The sequence below is a fragment of the Numenius arquata genome, chromosome 22 (genome assembly GCF_964106895.1).
Source record: "Numenius arquata chromosome 22, bNumArq3.hap1.1, whole genome shotgun sequence".
NCBI lineage: Eukaryota > Metazoa > Chordata > Aves > Charadriiformes > Scolopacidae > Numenius > Numenius arquata.
In genome coordinates this window covers 2044912-2062841 of record NC_133597.1, presented here as the reverse complement: position 1 = coordinate 2062841, position 17930 = coordinate 2044912, and the positions used below count along the sequence as shown (strand labels likewise).

The 17930-nt window shown below is 40.7% G+C and overlaps 2 protein-coding genes across 2 annotated transcripts in view; both read left to right on the top strand.

Moving 5' to 3' along the window:
* LOC141474482 (succinate dehydrogenase [ubiquinone] cytochrome b small subunit, mitochondrial) overlaps nt 1-17930 on the top strand; it is a 44628-nt gene that overhangs the window by 16326 nt on the left and 10372 nt on the right. Inside the window, exons 3-4 of the mRNA XM_074162400.1 lie at nt 15499-15703; nt 16769-16980. Of these exons, the coding sequence (XP_074018501.1) occupies nt 15499-15703; nt 16769-16980 (417 nt within the window). The remainder of the gene's footprint in view (nt 1-15498; nt 15704-16768; nt 16981-17930) is intronic.
* Nucleotides 1890-3142, top strand: TEX12 (testis expressed 12). The gene is made up of 4 exons (XM_074162406.1): nt 1890-1949; nt 2460-2565; nt 2669-2720; nt 2998-3142. The coding sequence occupies exons 1-4, from the start codon at nt 1890-1892 to the stop codon at nt 3140-3142; spliced, it is 363 nt and encodes a 120-aa protein (XP_074018507.1).

The following is a 17930-nucleotide window of genomic DNA, read 5'->3' as shown; positions in this document are numbered from 1 at the left end:
TCGTTTCTTCTCCCGAGTTTTGACCTTGAGAGCCTATTTGGATAACATATGTAAGGTTAAGATCCTTTCTTCTCTTAAAACCAGAAATTAAAGATGCAAAAAACCCCAGAGGAACAATTCCCTTTACTCCAACATAACTTCAAACCTTGCAATGATTTTCTTCACTGTAGCTAATGAGGCAAGGATTTAGGAAAGTAGTAACTTGATACAGCATTTATTATTTGTGGCTAACAACATGAAGTATAATACTGAGAGCTTTCCTGAATCGTTGTCTAGTTTCTTCCTGTTGTAAGCAAGCCACCTCCTCGTGTAATCTGACTCAGTCATTCCTTGATGAATCACAGAATGCTATGGGGTTGGAAGGGACCTCTGGAGATCATCTAGCCTAACCTCCTGCCAAAGCAGGTTCACCTAGAGCAGGTTGCACAGGAACGCGTCCAGGTGGGTTTTGAATGTCTCCAGAGACGGAGACTCCACCACCTCTCTGGGAAGCCTCTTCCAGTGCTCTGGCACCCTCACAGCAAAGAAGTCCCTGATGTTTAGATGGAACTTATGTCAAGTTTGTGTCCATTACCTCTCTTGTCCTATCCCTGGGCACCACTGAAAAAAGACTGGCCCCATCCTCCTGACACCCACCCTTTAAGTATTTATAGGCATTGATCAGATCCCCCCTCAGTCTTCTCTTCTCCAGACTAAAAAGACCCAAGTCCCTCAGCCCATCCTCATAAGAGAGATGCTCCAGGCCCCTCATCATCTTTGTGGTCCTCTGCTGTACCCTCTCCAGCAGTTCCCTGTCCTTCTTGAACTGGGGAGCCCAGAACTTCCAAACGAAACCAAATATAGCTTACCTACAGAAATTAAGCACAACATAAGGAAAATGCAATCTTGTTTTTCATTGTTTAGGAAAAAAAGTTGGTCTCAGCAGTTGTCTAATTTTAATGGCATTATTCATTTTAGTGGCAATCTGCCAGATTTTACTCACTGACAGCTTGTCTTTTGAAACGGATCCATCTAGCCTCTTCTGGCATTACACTGTCATCCTGAAACGCTCCAGTGATTCAAACCGTGACAGGACCCGTCACAGATTCTTAGAAGACGAAATATGACCAGAATTGTTTGAGCGGACCGCACAACACTGGAACACTACAGGCAGCCTCATCACACTTTAACTCAGACGTGTAGTTGGGATGAAACACTTCTTCCTGGGATCGCCGGACCAGGAGTTGTTCTAGCGGCAAGCCTTGCGGATCTTCCCCTCAGCCAGCCTTCCAGAGCTGGGCCCGGCAGCCGGCCCCGCTCCCGCCGCCTCGGGGCAGGGCTCCAGGGCGGCTCCCGCCTGACCTGGCCGCCGGGCGGGGCGGCGCTGCCGGGCCTCTGAGGAGCGGGCGTGGCCCTCGCGCGCGCGCCGGCTGTTAACGCCGCCAGGACCGTTAACCGTCCGCCTGAGGAGAGAGGTCCGGGAGTGCGGGGACCTCCGGGGTGGGGGGGGTGCCCCGCTGCCCTTAAGGGTGGGGGGTCCTGGGGAAGCATAGGTCGAACTGGGGAGGGCCAGACCCCTTTTGGACAAGGCGGAATCGGCCTCGGCAGCCCAAGGCCGACCTTACGTGCCCTTGGCACCTCTGAGAGCGCCTGGGCTGTGAGCCCAACCCTGCCCAGGGTGGCCCAGGAGAGCCGGGGACGGCCTGGAGCTTGGGCCCTCCCTCTCCAGCCCCGGTGCTCTGGCCGTGCTGTGGGGCTCTGCCCCTCTCCAGTGAGGAAGAGAGCTCCTTTGCAGAGGAGCTTACGGAGGTACTGGTTACAGGGCTTACACATTTTTATAGAGATACATTTTCCAGTCGCATAAGATAACCGCTTACCAAATACGACGTTGTACTTTTTATCAGGCAGTGATGACAAGCAACACACAAAAAGCTGATGAAAACAGAAGTAAACGTAAAAAAGAGATGGAGGTGAGCAGTACTGCATGATCCTCAGGGAGGGAGGGCCTGGACCTTTCTTCTGGACTCAGGGGAGCGATGCAGCCCCCTGCCCCCATGTCCTTCTCTGGCATTGCTATGGGTTCCTGTCAAGGAGGGAGGGCAGAGAGGTCCATGGCTGTTTATGTAGGTTAGGGGAAACATATGACTGACTTGTATAAGGAGACTGTAAAATTTCTCTCTGCTTGAAGACCAACAAAATTGGGTATGCACTGCAACACAGTTATGTAGGACTTCTCGAGAGTGAGCTGCTGAAGTACAGCAGCTTTTACTGATACAACCCAGGATCTCTACTGGTACTGCCCACCCACTCCCCCAGTACTGAGGTGCTGTGTGTATTCACAATGAATGGTGATGCTGTGAAGCCAACAATACTTGCACTTTCTCTGAAAACAGTCTCTCAACATCTTTTTAAAACTCTTCTTCTTTTTTTTTCAGTTAAACTCTATCTGTGCTAAGCTTGTTTTTGTGCTCTGTTATTAGAATGAAGCTTCAGAAAATCCTCTGTTGTCTTCCCTTGACAAAACAGATTTTTCTGAGGGCTCGCAGTCCCTTTACAAACCTGAACCACTGGAAAAAGCTTTAAACGGTGATGTATTAAATATACTGAAAGTAACTATACAATTACCTAATTTGATGTTGAGATGACAATTCATTCCAATGTTTAAATAATTACTGTTTTCTTTTAACAGAGATGAACAAAGAAATTATGAACTTGTTATCAAAATATGCTCACATTTTAAGGCAAGTTAACTTTGTCCTATTTGTACAGCACTTTTTAAACTTCTCTAGAAAAGGTGGATTACTGTGGCTGCAGTTTAGAGAAATTAGCGCTGAAAACTATCGAACACACAGACCTTGAAATAACAATGCTGTTTTCTGTTACAGCAGAGAAATAATTTGGTCAGAAACTCAGTATTGACAGACAACACATTTTTAAGAAAAGCATAAAACCAGTTCTAAGTAGTGAGAAAGTTAATGGCATCAGTATTGATTTTAACTACAGATTTTTTCAATTAAGTGAGAGAGCAGCGATGGATGCTTCTTATGTCCAAGAACTTGATGGAATCTTAAAAGAAGCGAGGACCATAGAAAACCACTTAAAACAGAAAAGGGAAAGTCTGAAACAGAGATTCACTGTGATCGCAAATACTCTGCAAAGCTAAATGGAGTTTGTTAAATTGCAGAAATGCAGAGCAAAACTTGTAGTATATTTTATGTGTTAAAATATAAACTATGATGAGTGCTGTGATGAATGTTTCATAAACATCTTATGTAAATATTTCTAGCAGTTCAGGAAACTTTCAACAACTTAAGCAGCAATTTATTTTTTAAATAAATAGATAGGGTAGTGGTAGCGTGGTAGTTCGTAAAAAACAATATTAAATAGCCGTTTTAAATCCTTTGACTCCAAGGGATTCTACGCATTAAGATATCTTTTTTCAGTTGTTGACCCATCGCTTAAGCTGTCCCTGTGCTTCCATCCCTAGAAAATATTGGAAACATTTGAAAAAGAAAGTAGAATGAATTTTGCATTGCTTGGCTTTAAGGCTGTGGAAGTTCAATACAACTGAATTCAGAAGCAGCTGTGGTATTTCTAATGTCACCGCTAAGGATGTTTTTTTCTTTTATTGTCACAACAAATGTTTCACTCTAGAATACAGTATAGAGACATTTCTATGAAACATAGAATTTTGCAGTGTAAGTGGAAAAGGACCTCAGATTATTTCATATTAATAACGTCCTGGTTTTTTCTTTCTACTTTAGAAAATGTTTTGGTGCTAAAATCTTAGTAGAATGTACTTGCTATCTTATTTCCATTTTGTCTCAGAATATAAATAGATTGAAAAGATCAGCTTAGAAATAGGAGAGTTCTATTAAGATTACTACTTTGGGAAATGTATAAAGAGGTATAAAGTCTTAATTTGAAAATATATTTTAATACTTCTACAGCTTTTCAAATGAAACCAAGGCCATTTTGATATAAACAGAAAAGCACATAATCAAAACTTTGCTGGTAATGTCAATAAAAACTAGATAATGCTAACATAATCTAGAATTACACTGCTCTCTTATTTTGTTATTTAGATACATCAGTATTGTTTGGTGTATATCCAGTTTATTTAAGGATGCTTATGGAATTTTTTGAGCACTTTTTCTTTCTTGTCATTTGACTCTGTTAAAAAAGATGAAACATAAAATGTACAAAGCATCATTTGTGCAAATTGGGAGGCTGATGTAATAAAGAAAAGTGCTAGATAGTCCAGTTGCTAGCATAAGATATATCTTTACCCCAGTACTGTGTATTAATTTTCTCTTTGAATCCTTTCAGACTTAATCAATCCTTTCCCCCTTTTGTTAGATAAAGGTCACAAGCAAAGGTGCTACCTGTCAAACTGGTACAAACTGGTAAAACAAATAATGAGAGAAACTGGACATCTAGGGTGAGATTTTCCAAGGTATTTAGATACCTAAAGATGCAGATATGTACTTAGTAGGATTTTCGAAGTGCCTAAGCATGTAAGCGCCTTACATGCTTAGGAATTTTTTAAAATCCCATAAGGTGCCTATCTGCATCTTTAGCATCTAAAGACTTCCAAAAATCTCACCTCTAGTCTACATCGTATTTTACCAGTCTCTTCCTTTTTTCTAATAATTGTATCTCATTTTGTAATCAGTCTCGGTAATGCTGTTTAAATAGAAGAAAGAAGGAGAAAAAGAGATTTTGAAAGTTAAATTTTCTAGAATATTGTGCCAAGTGTTTCAAAAACCTATGCCCATCTATAAAGATGACAAAAAGCAGAGTTTTAAACTGTCATCTGTGAAGTGTCTTTATTTAGAAATTTACCTATTTGTGTAAGCTTTTAAAGAAAAATCACACATCTTTCATTAACTGTTTAATACCTGCCTGTTTACGAAGTCAGAAGCTTGCTGCATTTTATCTGTGTGTGCTTAGGAAAATTATGCAACCTTGTCAGATCACCTGGATTTAGATCATCTAGATTTTATGTGGTTAATATAGCCAAGTTGCAAACCTTTGGCTCTAGTATTAAGTATTATTAAGAAGTAGAACTTAGAAAACTATTGGATCACATAATCTAAGTTTCTTCCCTTAGAGGATCAAGAGGGCACAGACCCAAAGTGTTACTGTTGCAGAAGTTTGCTCCATTTAAAAACTTCATAAAATACAATAAAAAATAGTAAAACTATACTTTGAAAACTGAAGAGCTGCTTAGTCTGGCATTCAAGTGCAGTTAAATTCAAGATATACCTCTCTAACTGATGAGTTGTTTTTCTACAGTGATTTCTTATGCAGTTGATTGTCATTAGATGTTATAATTTAGAGTGGGATCTCTGTGGTAGTAAGGGGATTTCGGAATTTGAAAAGACATTGAAAGTAAAGTCAGTATGTATGGCCATAGTAACCTAGCTGAGATTATGAACAGTGTAGCTACACTTATCAAAGGGAAGTCATTCAAAGCTTCATAAGATTTTGAAATAGGCATTTTAAAAAATAGTTTTTAAATTGCTAAGAGCAACAAATCTTCTGGTTTTGCTGCACAAATCTATGTGAGCATATATTGAAAAATAAACACTGACCAAGTAAAAGGAATAAAATATGTAGTAAAGTTTCAGCTTGAAATGGTAAGTTCAGAAAGTTTAAAACATTGATTGAAAAGCATAGAATCATAGAATGGCTAGAGTTGGAAGGGACCTTAAAGATCATCTAGTTCCAACCCCCCTGCCACGGGCAGGGAATAAACTAGTCTTGTCTCTTTTGAAAGTAAAAAATACTTAAGCAATGGAAGTACCCACTTACTGGTTGCTTTCATCCATAAATCTCTTCCTGTATAAAAGGGAACCTTCCGTAACTACTTCACCAGCTAAAAATATTGAGCGTTTTTCTGTTGGCTGTCCCTTAAGTGTTCCACTTAATATCTTTATATATAGGACTACTCATTACACACTTGTTTTCTTCTAAACCATTAGAAAATAAAATTTTACTGGTTTCCTAGTTGTCTATAATTTTTCTGCCCTGCTAATGATGTTTCTGCACTGTTTGCCTCTATTGTGTATTTCAGTATTTATTGGGAGAAACAAACCAAATTTTTTAGTCTCTTCTTTTGATGTGAAATGAAAAGCTTGTTCATTCTGTCTCTGAGGAATGAGCTACACATGAAATTCAACTGGCACCCATCCCATCACTATCCGCTTGCCAGTTTTACCGAAGGAGGTTTGAACGGAAAATTAATTGGCTTTAAAGCTGCCAAATCTGATCAGCAAAGCTCAGCTGGTAACTACGTTTTCTTTAAGCTTCTCCTGTTGTTTAAGCTGCAGTGTCTTAGTAAATTAATGAGTATGTCTAAGATGACAGATCAGTAACAGAATATAAATGGATTTTTTTTTTTAAAATGTGGAAACATCTTAGACGAACTTCCAACCCTTTTGAAGTCAAGGGGATTTTTGACAGTGAGTTATTTGCATTTCTGAGCTTTCTGGGAGTAACCTCCACACTCTGGGAAGTGATGAAGAACCCATACTTGGTTCCTCTCTAAAAGCTAAAAATGGAAAATAACAGATAATGCAGAGACAGCTCAGGTATTCAGCAAAGAGACTTATTCTCCAAGAAAAGGCTAGTCGTGACTGTTTACTTAAAATGAAACTGCCTTTTAGCATAGTTGTAGGAATGTGGGTCGTAATAGAAAAAGGTAACAGATGTATTTAAGGCTAATTAAGTTCTGTCTAGAAGTCATCAGAATTCCATTTTGCTAATCGTAGAATCTTTGTTTTGTTTTTGAATTGTCTTTGAAAACCTGATGAGGAAGGGAGCACTGGAAAAGAGCAGAGTGGGTGTTTTACATCATCAGGGTGAACAGCCCGAAAAAAGGAGGGCAAAGAACCATAGATCAATCAGCCTATCTCCCATCCTGAAGAGAATCTGAAGTTAATTTCTTAACAATGACTTAAAAGCAACTGGGGAACAATACATTGAAAAAAAACCAACACCAAACCCCTTACCACATCTGATGTGCAAAAATGATAAATTGGGTATAGCTTGATGTAAGATAATTGACACCATTCTGCATGATATTATATAAAAACGAGAGCAATCAGGAAGCAGGGGCTACATGAATGAGTTAAAAAGTCAGTGAAAGGAATACTCATTTTTTTCTGAAAGGTCGGCCTAGATAGAATCCTGCAGGGATCTGCTTCAAGGCTCGCTTATTCCATATTATCCTGAATGATTTAGAAGGAGAATGTTAGAGAACACAGTTCATTTTTCAAATGGCAGCAAGCTAGGAGGGGTCACGAATGCAATCAGTCACATCTATTGAAAATTCACTATAATCTCAATAAGATGAAGGGCCGATCTGAAATCAAGATTAAGGTCAAAGACAGACAAGGGAAAAGTACTATGCTTAGCAAGGGGACTCATGTATGTTACTTACAAACCAGAGTAATAGCTAGAGTTGTCATGATGTTACTGGGTGGTGGAAAAAACAACAGCTGAGATGTGTTAGTTATAGGAGAGCAGATAAGACATAAAACCATAGTTGTTCTCCTTGTCTCTGTGCTAGTTTGGTCTCAGCTGGAGGATAGGTTTGCTTATTAACAACAAAGTGGGCAGGGTGTGAAACAGGAATAATAAAGGGCGAAGAGAACATGATCTGTGAGGAAAGGTTGAAGCAGTCGAGCTTGTTTAATTTAGAGAAAGCACAAACTGAGGGAAGGCGTGGTAACAGATAAGTTATAGAAAGGACAGTAGTCAGGTGTTCACTGTGTCTTGTGGAAAGGACAAGAAGAAATCAGCTTAATTTGCAGCAGAAGATTTAGGATGAGTAATAATCTGTCCCATGTTAAGGACGGTGGAATGGGCTACCCAGAGTATTGTGTATGCTGCCTTACTCTCTCTCTCAAGGGATAGGGCAGCTTAAGAGCTGCTTAATAACACGAAACAAACAGCCATCACAGTGCACTTGCAAAGTGTTTCCTCTCAGCATCCTGAAGGAAAGGGTCCTTCTAAGGTCCATCTGAGTTTGAAACAGCAGAGCACAGCCTGTCACTGGTACTTCCCTGTCTGATTCGATGGTCTAATCTGGTGTGGCAATCAATATTCCTAAAGCCTTGGTGTTCTTTGAGGTGCAAAATGGTTACTCAGATTTTGAAACAAAACAAAGAAAAGTATTTTTGACAGGTGAAAAAGACAAGACAAGGTGACGAGAATTTTTAAAAGAATGGCCTTGAAGCCTGGCTACACAGGTACATCTCTTCTCCCCTGTCTTCCAGTTTCTCCAGCTCCAGTTGGCAAATAGGGATATAGCGTTTTTTCCAGCAGTGTTAATGCAAGCTTTGGCTGTGGTAGCACTTCAGCAACTCACCTGGCCCAGCTGCTGGGAGGGTCTGAGGGCTGCCGAGGCGCTGGGGCTGCCCGCAGGTCTCCCCGCAGCGCTGTGAGTGTCTGGCCTGGCTGTAGCAGTGGAGGGCAGGCAGGCAGGCTGGCTCATCCTGCTCTGCTAGGGCAGACTTTCCTGGCTCTTATTCTGAAATGATGATGTCAAGCAGATCTCTCCAACAGATCCATCAGTGCTGGCTGCACACTATCGTCCTGGCTCCGGTACCTTTGCCTGACCATCTCCGATCTGATGCCTTCTTCCGAGCGGAATATGTTTTCCAAAATCCTTTTGTCTGCCATCAGCCTGCTGCTTGCTAATGTGCGGTATTTCCTCTGCTCTTTGATGCAATTCATTCCAGGTAAAATGCATAAACAAGCAAATCCTACTATCACATCATCTTGGAAAGGGGTTTTCTGTTGCTGTTAAGAGCTGCTGCTGACACCGGTCGGTAGAGCGATTGCGTTTCTATTGATCAGCAGTTAGGAACTAAGCAATTTGAAGGGTTTACTAGAAGCCAGAAATTCTCTATTATTTATTCTATATTTGAAAAGATAAACAGGAGAGGCAAGTGCATTGCACAGATTCCCTCGGATTACTAGCAGATACTGATGGTTTAGAGATGAAAAACCAGTAGGCAGCAGATTCTCTCTTCGAGGGAGCCTGCTGTGAGACGTGGAAGCGGGCTGTGAAATGGAGAGGTTTGTCCAGAGCAGCGACATTACTGAAGCTTTGATCTGAACATACAAGCAGGAAAGTACCCCAAGGGATTTTGTATCACCACCGAACTCTGCAATTTGTGCCATCATTGCACGGCTCGAGCTGTCGTTGTCTTTTTTTTTTTTTTTCTCCCCTAAGAGAGTGAGATACGTTATCACAAAATAGGAACCAATCAAGACCATAACTTAATTCACCAGAATCTCTGCTTTTTGATGGTGGTGGTGTTTTCCTCTCCTTTAGAATCAAAGGATTGCTTCTGGGCTACCCAGCAATCTGAAAAGTTCTCAAACCTGCCTTATTGTGCCAGCAGAACACATCCATGGATACAAATTTAGGAACAGTCCTTTTTCACTGCATCTGCTAATAAATTGGTGTAAGGCGTGTGTCATCAAGTACATCTGTGAGAGAGAAGACAGAAAATTCAGAGGCAGAGTAATTAATGCAAACTAAGTCACCAAATACTAAGTCTAGCATTGGGAATGTTACCTAAAACAACCTGTGGTGTTTGCATGTCGGGGTGTCAAAAGGTACCTTCTTGCTGGGAAAAATCCTACGTGCATAAATTTATTATGTTCTTTTGACATGCTAACAGATTGCAACAACTGTATAATCTTATTTAAACTGGGGCTCTCCTCTAAATTTAAATTCTCTTGCACTCTACCTATTTCATTATGCTTTTAAGCTGAATTGCACAGGAACGTAAAGAGCTGTGTTTCTTGTCTTGATTACCTGAGTGACATGAAAAGCCTGCAAATTTTCTTGCCTCATTTTCTATGTATTTTTGAATATTCTGGATTTTTACTAAGATCTTTGTGGAAAAATTTGCTGATATAGAATTGTCTCAATTTAGCTAAAAGGTGAGAATGTTGAATCATGAAAAAGAAACGCCTCTCTTATTTGTTAAGGCATTTGAGTGAAAAGTGATAATAAAAGAAAAAAGTGTGAATAAAATTTATTATGTCTGATATGTTTCCTGTGACATGGGCAAAATTTTCCTAGCTCATAGGAAAGGAACAGTTATTCATAGTGCCTTTTTACGATAAGCGTTCCAAGGACTTGATTGTGTAAATCAATATTTAACAAAGAAATTACACTTTCTTCGTGTCAGAAAAAAACCACCCCTGAAGTATAGAATCTATTTCTACGTGTGTCTTTTGGAAATCAACGGATATTTCATACGCAAGAGTATGCACAGTTCACAGTTGTTTTCTCCCTTACCTGCTTTTGACAAGCCTTTCTCCACTCCTTTTCTCCGTTTCTTTTTCCCTGTGTTTTCTGTCACTTCTTTTGTGTTCTTCTTTGCCTGTTAGCAAGGAAGTGGGTGGCTGAGCCCTTCATAATGGGAAATCAACAAGCTAGATGGAACAAGGAGTCAAGTATGGGGACTTCCCAGCAGACACAAGGCAAGTGCAACAACTTCAGTTCAGAAATCAGTGTGGGACACTCAGGTGAGCTGAGGGGTTCAACCATGGGGAAGGCAGAGGGTGACGGCTAGAGTCTGGATGGCAGAAATCAATAGCTACAGCAAATTCAGTTTGGGTTGGGGGGATGGCAAAAGTTGGGTTTGTTTGCCCTGTTGTTCCAGTCTGTGATCTACAGGAACCATAATGTGGCCCACATCTTGTACCAGAGGATTTACTGGTATGGAATCCTCTATGGTGCAGGATCAGCTGTATGCTTATTCTGAATTTGCATAGATCCTCAGGGAAAATGGAATTCTTGCATCAGCCTACCTGCTTGAAGAATACCAACTGTGAGCATTCTGTTTACTAACGTCTGCCCTCAAGTCTGGTCCTGGATGTCCTTCTGAGTGAAGCAATTAGACCGTGCAGTTGCATGTGGAGACAAACGGTGGTGGTCCCTGTGCGTTGGATTTGAATACGTAGGTCAAAATCAAAGTGGATTTGCTATATCCAATGTGATTTCAGTTTTACGTCTAGTAAACCTCTTCTGTTTCCTCCATCTACTGTTAAAATTTTCTGTCCTACCCCTTGCTGTTTAAGTAAACTTAATGTCTGATTTATTGCTATCCTACCCAAAGCAGGCAGGCTAGCTGCTTCTGTACAGAAACTTTTTCAAGATCCTTGTCCTTGGTTCCACCGTTTCTGGATATAAATACTCAATGCTAGGATGTCAGTTTGTGACAGGCAGAGAAAACATGGCACACTGCTCTTTGAAACTCTGGAAACAGTACATGAACAAACAGTGCCAGCCTATGATAATTCTGTTGTAATTGCTTACAATCTTTAGAAAAGATTAGAGGAAAAATTACAGTGCTGTATTGGGCACTGCCTCTGCTCTGATGTGACAAAGGAGGTTTAGATTTTAGGCCTATTTTTAAAGGTTTGAGGTAAAATGGAAATTATAGTCCAGAAATGAGACTTTTGAGATGGCAGGTTGTAATCTTGTGTTGATTTTCAGTATTATGTTTAAGCAAATACAGTACCCCCCATTGAGACTGTAGTGCCTTTGATTTGTTGCTTAGTCAAGTTCTTCTGTCTTGGAGCATAGTCGCAACAGTAGAGCAAAGTCAGTATTTATTTACATGTTGCTCACCATTAAAAGCCAGTCTGTCTTCTGTCTTTTGCAGATTGGTATCTTCTTGGGTAGCTAGATGTTGCAATAAGTGAAACTTTGACTGAGCTCTTATCTGAAGGTGATACACCTTTATTAAAATTGCTCGTGAACATTCAAGTAGGAAGTGTTTGTGTTGCATCTACTCAGGGCATTTCAGAGTAGGTGCAGATAAATGTAACAGTTTTTAGTATTAAATTGTGATTAAAGTTGGAGAGTAGGCTTTATTCAGATTTATTATTTCTTTTAATAGAGAAAAAGTGTAGGATGTGCAGCTGTGCTGGGTTGGTTTTTTATAATTTTTTTTTTTTAAACACAGCTATGGTCACTCACAGATTAGCAACAAAACGATTTCCTTTGATGTGTTTATTCTGTATTGTACTGTCCTGCATATGTATCGCAGCAGCTTGATTTTTTTTTTTTTTTTGAATGAATGCATGCCTTTTCTGTGCTGATGGCGGGGAGTGAGTTATGAGTTGCACTTCTGGCCTTAGCTCCATATGCTAATTAGCCTGTGTTGTTTGCTGCTGTTGCTACTGATGAAATCTCAGTACCTTGCACAGATGATGATTGCCTAAAAAAAGAAAAGAAGGGTAAGGTTGCATAAACTCTCTGCAAAGAACCCATCTGACACACCGACCGAACCACCCTTGCGTTTCTCAAATGCTGTATTGCTTTGTAGATGATGGTCACTAAGGAACACCTAACAACATCTTGTTTCCAGATCAGACCAGTGATCTGCAATACTGAGGCGGTTTACGTAACGCAAGTATAAGAGACAGCTTTTTGTATTGTGCAGAGCTGAGAGGAGGTCATCGCTTTTTTTTTCTTCTGTTTCTTGTCATCCCCCCCACACCCCTTCCTTCATGCACACCTCCCATTCTCCTGGCTTTTCAAAACTGTCCAAGAATGACTTCCAACCTAAACCATTCTATGACTTGTCGTGTTTCTGAAAACTTCTGTTTTGACTCATTTGGGTATGATGATTTGATTACATTTTGCATGCATTGCTGTGAGGATCTTCAGCTCATTTGAGTGGCTCACAGAAGTACAGATAGTACATTATCTTGCTATGCTTGTTTCTTTCTCTCTGGTCTGGTAGGACAGGGTATTAACTTACACATTCTTGTATATAGCCTGCTCTCAGACACTTTCTAGACTGTCTGAAAATGAATTCCAAATAGATTAATTCTATCTAGATCAGATTTCAGGAAGGATTACTAAGATGATCATGTGAAAATTAAAAGAACCTAGGCTTCCTTAGCTTAGGAAGTGGTATGATTGCTCTAAATACAAGAGAGGGAGAACTACCAAAGCCACATAACAGTGCTGACAGAAGAACAAAGGGGACAAACTGTCCTATGAATAAAGTCTTCCTGTAAATTCAAAGGATTTTTCTGAACATCTGGGCACTGAGCAGTCTTCTGAAGAGGGGTTAAGTGCCAGGAAACATAGTAACTTTTAAGACAGAGTTCACATATATCACTTTCTGGGACAGCAATTGGGAGGAGATGACCCAGAAGGTCTTTTCCAGTCCTGTTCAGGCTCTTTTGTGAAGTTTGTCTTTTTAAATACCTGGATGTAATTATGCTGCTCTCCAGGAAGTTTCTATGCAGTGCTATCCTTGGTCATGCCATATTTGTTTCTGCTTGGATGCAAAAATACTCCTTAGGGACATATTGCTCTCGGTTTTTCTGCATATTTTACATCTTTACAAACTTTAGCTTGGCCTACTAAAGCTGCGTTTCTGCAAATACTGATGGCAGTCACTAAACCTGCCAGGTGTTGGTTGATATGAAAAGACTCTACTACATTATGTCTAAGGAAATACTCTCAAGCAGTAGTGTTGGGATCAGGTTGAGTGCTTCATATAGGATTTAATCAGAACTTAATTGAATTTTAAGAGGGAGAGGGTGTTGGTGGTTTGAGGTTAATTGCTTTAGCCCTGCAGTCTGAATTCTTTATCTACCTGACTTACCATATTAGAGATCTAAAGAAGGATTTGAGGATTGCCAAGCCAGGGAACTACATTGAAGAGATCTTGCAATTTACCTTCCCGCATGCCTAACACCCATTCTGTCTGTAGCTGTTCTAAAGAAGCAAGCTTAGAAAAATGCTGTCTACCAACTCAGCTCTTTTGCAGATACTCTCCTGTCTGAAATAGCAAATTTCCTCTGCAGTTGTGAAAACATGGTTTCAGAGGCTCACAGGTAAATTGCGCAGCAGCTTCACTTAATCACTTGGATTAAAGAACCGAGGCTAGTGGTGAAAGTGACTAGTATAACCAGAACAAATTGCTCCCTCAAAAATCAGAATGAAGTCCAGTATCAGTCTGGACTCTGTTTAGTGTGTGGTCTTGTCCGTACTAGACCTGGTTCAGGAATAGATGTCTGTATGCTGTGCTGTCCTTTTGTATCAGTGTTCCGCTTACACACCTAAATCTTCATCAGTTCTAGTTTAGTTCAGGGCTCAATGGTCTTATGGTGAGAATGGAGCAAAGCCACTCCACTGACCTGTGGACGTGAAGCCTGTGCTAGATGAGGAAGTGACAGCGTTGGGAAGAAAGTCTGTGTGCTTTCTAGGTAAATCCACCTCTGCAACTAAATGGATTGTTAAAACAATCCTTGTGTTGAAGCTTTGCAAGCCAGGCTCCTGCAGCCAATAACTAACTGTGTGGTGTTAGCGCACAGCATTCCAATGAGTTCGTGCTTTCTTGATGCTTTTGTCCTATAACTATACCTAATAAGGGGGATACTGCATTCAAACAAGAGGCTCCATCAGAAATTATCCTTTTCTGCTCTTGCGTATTTACTTACCAGGTAAATCTGTTTAATCTGTTTTGTCCTGTCCTGTAAATGTATTTCAGCTCAGTTTCATTTGTGTTCTTCCTGACTTCCGTTTTTCTGGGGGGATGCCAGCAATTGCCTTTTTGAGCTTCTGAAATCAGATAGTACTGGTGAGTTTAAGACTTGACCTGTACACTTTTCAGCAGCCTATGAGCCTCTGGTCTTCTGCATTACACATAATGCCAATTTAGCAGTCTTCCACGTGCAGTGTAGAGAAATCATGGCAACCTATATTTGACAACCTATATTCCAAGATTTTGGGTTCTTTAACATCATGTTCATAACATTTGTTGTGTAACAAGCTATGGATTGCCTGGAGTGGGCCAGTGGCACTCCTCTAATCCTCTGGATTGTTCTGTGGGATGTTCTTCCTAGCGAGTTGCTTTTGTTTTTGTCGTATAAAGGCAACATGTACTGCTTTACAAGGTGCCTAATTACATCTTTCTGCTTGTGGCTTCAGTCTGCAGCAGTCGAACTAGTTCCTTTCTGTCACTTTGTTCAGCAGACTGCTTGTCAGAAATCACTGGGAGATTATTTTTAGAGCTCTCCCTCAACATTACTCTGTGTGTCATCCCACCTTGGAATAGATTTTTTTTTTTTGCAACCTCATAGGTTCTTATAATAAATATCCATCTGTTACTTGCTCTCAGTTAGTTATTGAAATAAATTTCAGCTATAAGCTTCTTTAATTAAAAGAAAAGTTCTCTTCTTTCCTATCATTGCATATTTTATTACCTCCTTTGGACTGCAGAACAGGTGACTCTAACGGATTAACTATAGTAGAGTTAAATCCTGGATTTTCTGCTCCCTCTGGATCTGTGGGGTATTATGGGAACACAGCTTTAGTTTCAATATCCACTACAGCTTGGCTGCTTGCAGTATACTGAATGCTATCGTCCTAGACATCCAAACTCAAGTTCTAGCAATTGTCTATTTATTCAAGTGAAAATCTCAGTTACCTGCTTTTTGTTCTCACTGTTTTCTCTGCAGGTTTAAAGAATTTCCTGCCCAGCCCATCAAAAGAGCAAATCACCTTCCACAGTCCCAAGGGTTTGCAATGCATCTCGCCCTTAATCCAGAGCGTAGAGGAGACTCCTCAGCCCATCCCAGCGAAGATCAAAGGACATATTCCCCAATGGATTAATGGCAATCTTCTGAGGAATGGTCCTGGGAAGTTTGAGTTTGGCGAGGACAAGTAAGTCCAGGTTTGGTGAGTTTCTGGCCTGAGCTCTGCCTAAACCTAAAGGGGACTCCCCCAAAAGTCTTGTAGTTTCCTTTTAAGTAAGGCAAGGAAGAAATGCTTATGTTATCGTTCTTTTAAGAACAGTTGCTCTCTTATCTGGAAACTCCCAGAGGGCTCTGAAAATAGGAGCATGGTTAACTTATTAAGGTTGGAGAAGCTGTGTCACAGAGAGGCTGTGACCTACTCAGAATGATATAATGAGGGAACAGAGCCGGGGATTAAAACATCCACACTCCTAGTCCTTTGTCATTAACAAAAGTCCTTCCCACGAGCACTCTGAAATCTGGGGCAGGATTTGTAAAGTTGATTGCACTAAATTGTGTGAGTTGCTTTGAAGCAAATCTGTTTCATTTTAAAAATAATACAGTAAAATAGATCAAGAAGGCAACTACTGCCTTTGGCTTGGAATCTGCCATTCTAGCTACTTGACAAACCTAGCTCTTCCTCCCACAAAGCTGATAGCAGCAACAGGCCAAAGGTGATCATCTTATTGTATTTCCAGAGACAGACCATAATGTTTTCTCAACGTCTCAGAGATTTCTCATTTCAGAGAGAACAGCATCCTGCAAACAGCTGAGAGCTAAACGCTCCTTCTTGTGTGGTTGGGCTTTCAGTAATAATTTCTATTCTTGTTGTACAGTAAAGCACAATTTCTATTCCCTATGCAGAAGTCTGCAGAGTGATTGGTTTACCGGTATAGATAATTTCCCCCAAAAGCTTATACATAGCATCTTCAGAAGTACCTCAGGTCCACTTTCAAAAGTAAAGTAGGGGGCCCAAATCTCACTGAAAGTCAGCGTCTAACTTCAGATCCCACGGCTACAAATACACTTGATTCGTTTCAATCAATTCAACTGTTTTCCTAGACTCATCACAAGGCTATGCATGTTTAAGCGTTCATGGAGTCTGGGCATTAGCTTTTTATAAACAATAATAAACCTAAAGGCAAGAGGGAACAGTATAAGAGAACATTATACAGTTCCCAACTTTTATTCTCTTATTTATCTCTTCTTGAAGATTTAACCATTGGTTTGACGGCATGGCCCTGTTGCATCAGTTCCAGTTGGAGAATGGCACAGTGACATACCGGAGCAAGTTTCTGCAGAGCAGTTCCTACCTGATGAACAGCCAGCACAACCGCATTGTGGTCTCAGAATTTGGGACGCTGGCAATGCCAGACCCATGCAAGAGTGTCTTTGGGCGCTTCATGTCACGCTTTGAGATGCCACGTAAGAAGGGTTCTAAGAAATAAGAAATGTTCTGAGGTTTTCTTGGGGAACTTGTGGTTGGGCTTAACGGGAGATGTGAGGAAGCCCGGTAGGCCTATTCTGAGCCCAGGTTTTTCTTAGAAGATGTCACCTTAGAAGATGAACAGCAACAATAACAAAGAAATGCAAGTTGGTGTCAGACTTAGCTGGGAAAGGCACATTCAGTTTAATGTTTTAGTGCCACTTCAGCTCACTCAATTCCAGAGTTTGTTGCAAATTTCCAACAGAAATCTTTCCCCAAAGAACATCCTGTGTGGTCCTGATAAATGAGCATTACAATCTGCCATTCTACCTGCAACTCAGCTTTGCCCTTAGAACACCTTGCCTTGCTAAGCTTGTAGGGTAAGTAAGTGGGCTAATCCTTTCCTTCCTGTACTAAGATGCAGGAGATGATATGAGTAGGGCGAGAGACGGTATTGCACAGGAATGGAAGTACCATTACCTATAGTATTCTATCTATATCAAGAAGAAGTAGGCTTAAATGCAAGCAAAGTACTTTCCACTAAAACAAGAACATCTCTAAAGTTTGCAACTTGTTACTTATGTGTGCGCCCATCTTCTGCTTCTTAACTTCCCTGAGGAGATAGATCCTGCCCTGCCATGTCATCTGTTCTCTTCAAAGGTGCTCATACCTTCCCTCATTGGTACGCCTAGGTCCCCAACTCCCCACCCCAGCTCTCTCAATAAATTTCAGAACTGTCAACATTCCTCAACTTCTTTTCCAAGCTCCAGCAGATTGTTCCTGCATGCCCTTGACTATTTGACTCTTTACATACATGTAGACTATTCCTCACTACAAGAAGATCTGTTGTCCGGACTTTTCCTGTACCAGCTTCAGGCTCTGTGTTCATCACACAAAATGTTCTGTTTGGGGAATCGCTGTTTCCTCAGCTCTTCTCAGCCACCTGGCT

Coding starts and splice junctions, on each gene's coding strand:
- TEX12 (XM_074162406.1), top strand. CDS start 1,890: ATGACAAGCAACACACAAAAAGCTGATGAAAACAGAAGTAAACGTAAA. Junction 2,566..2,668: donor ACTGGAAAAAGCTTTAAACG/GTGATGTATTAA, acceptor TTCTTTTAACAG/AGATGAACAAAGAAATTATG. Junction 2,721..2,997: donor AAATATGCTCACATTTTAAG/GCAAGTTAACTT, acceptor TTTTCAATTAAG/TGAGAGAGCAGCGATGGATG.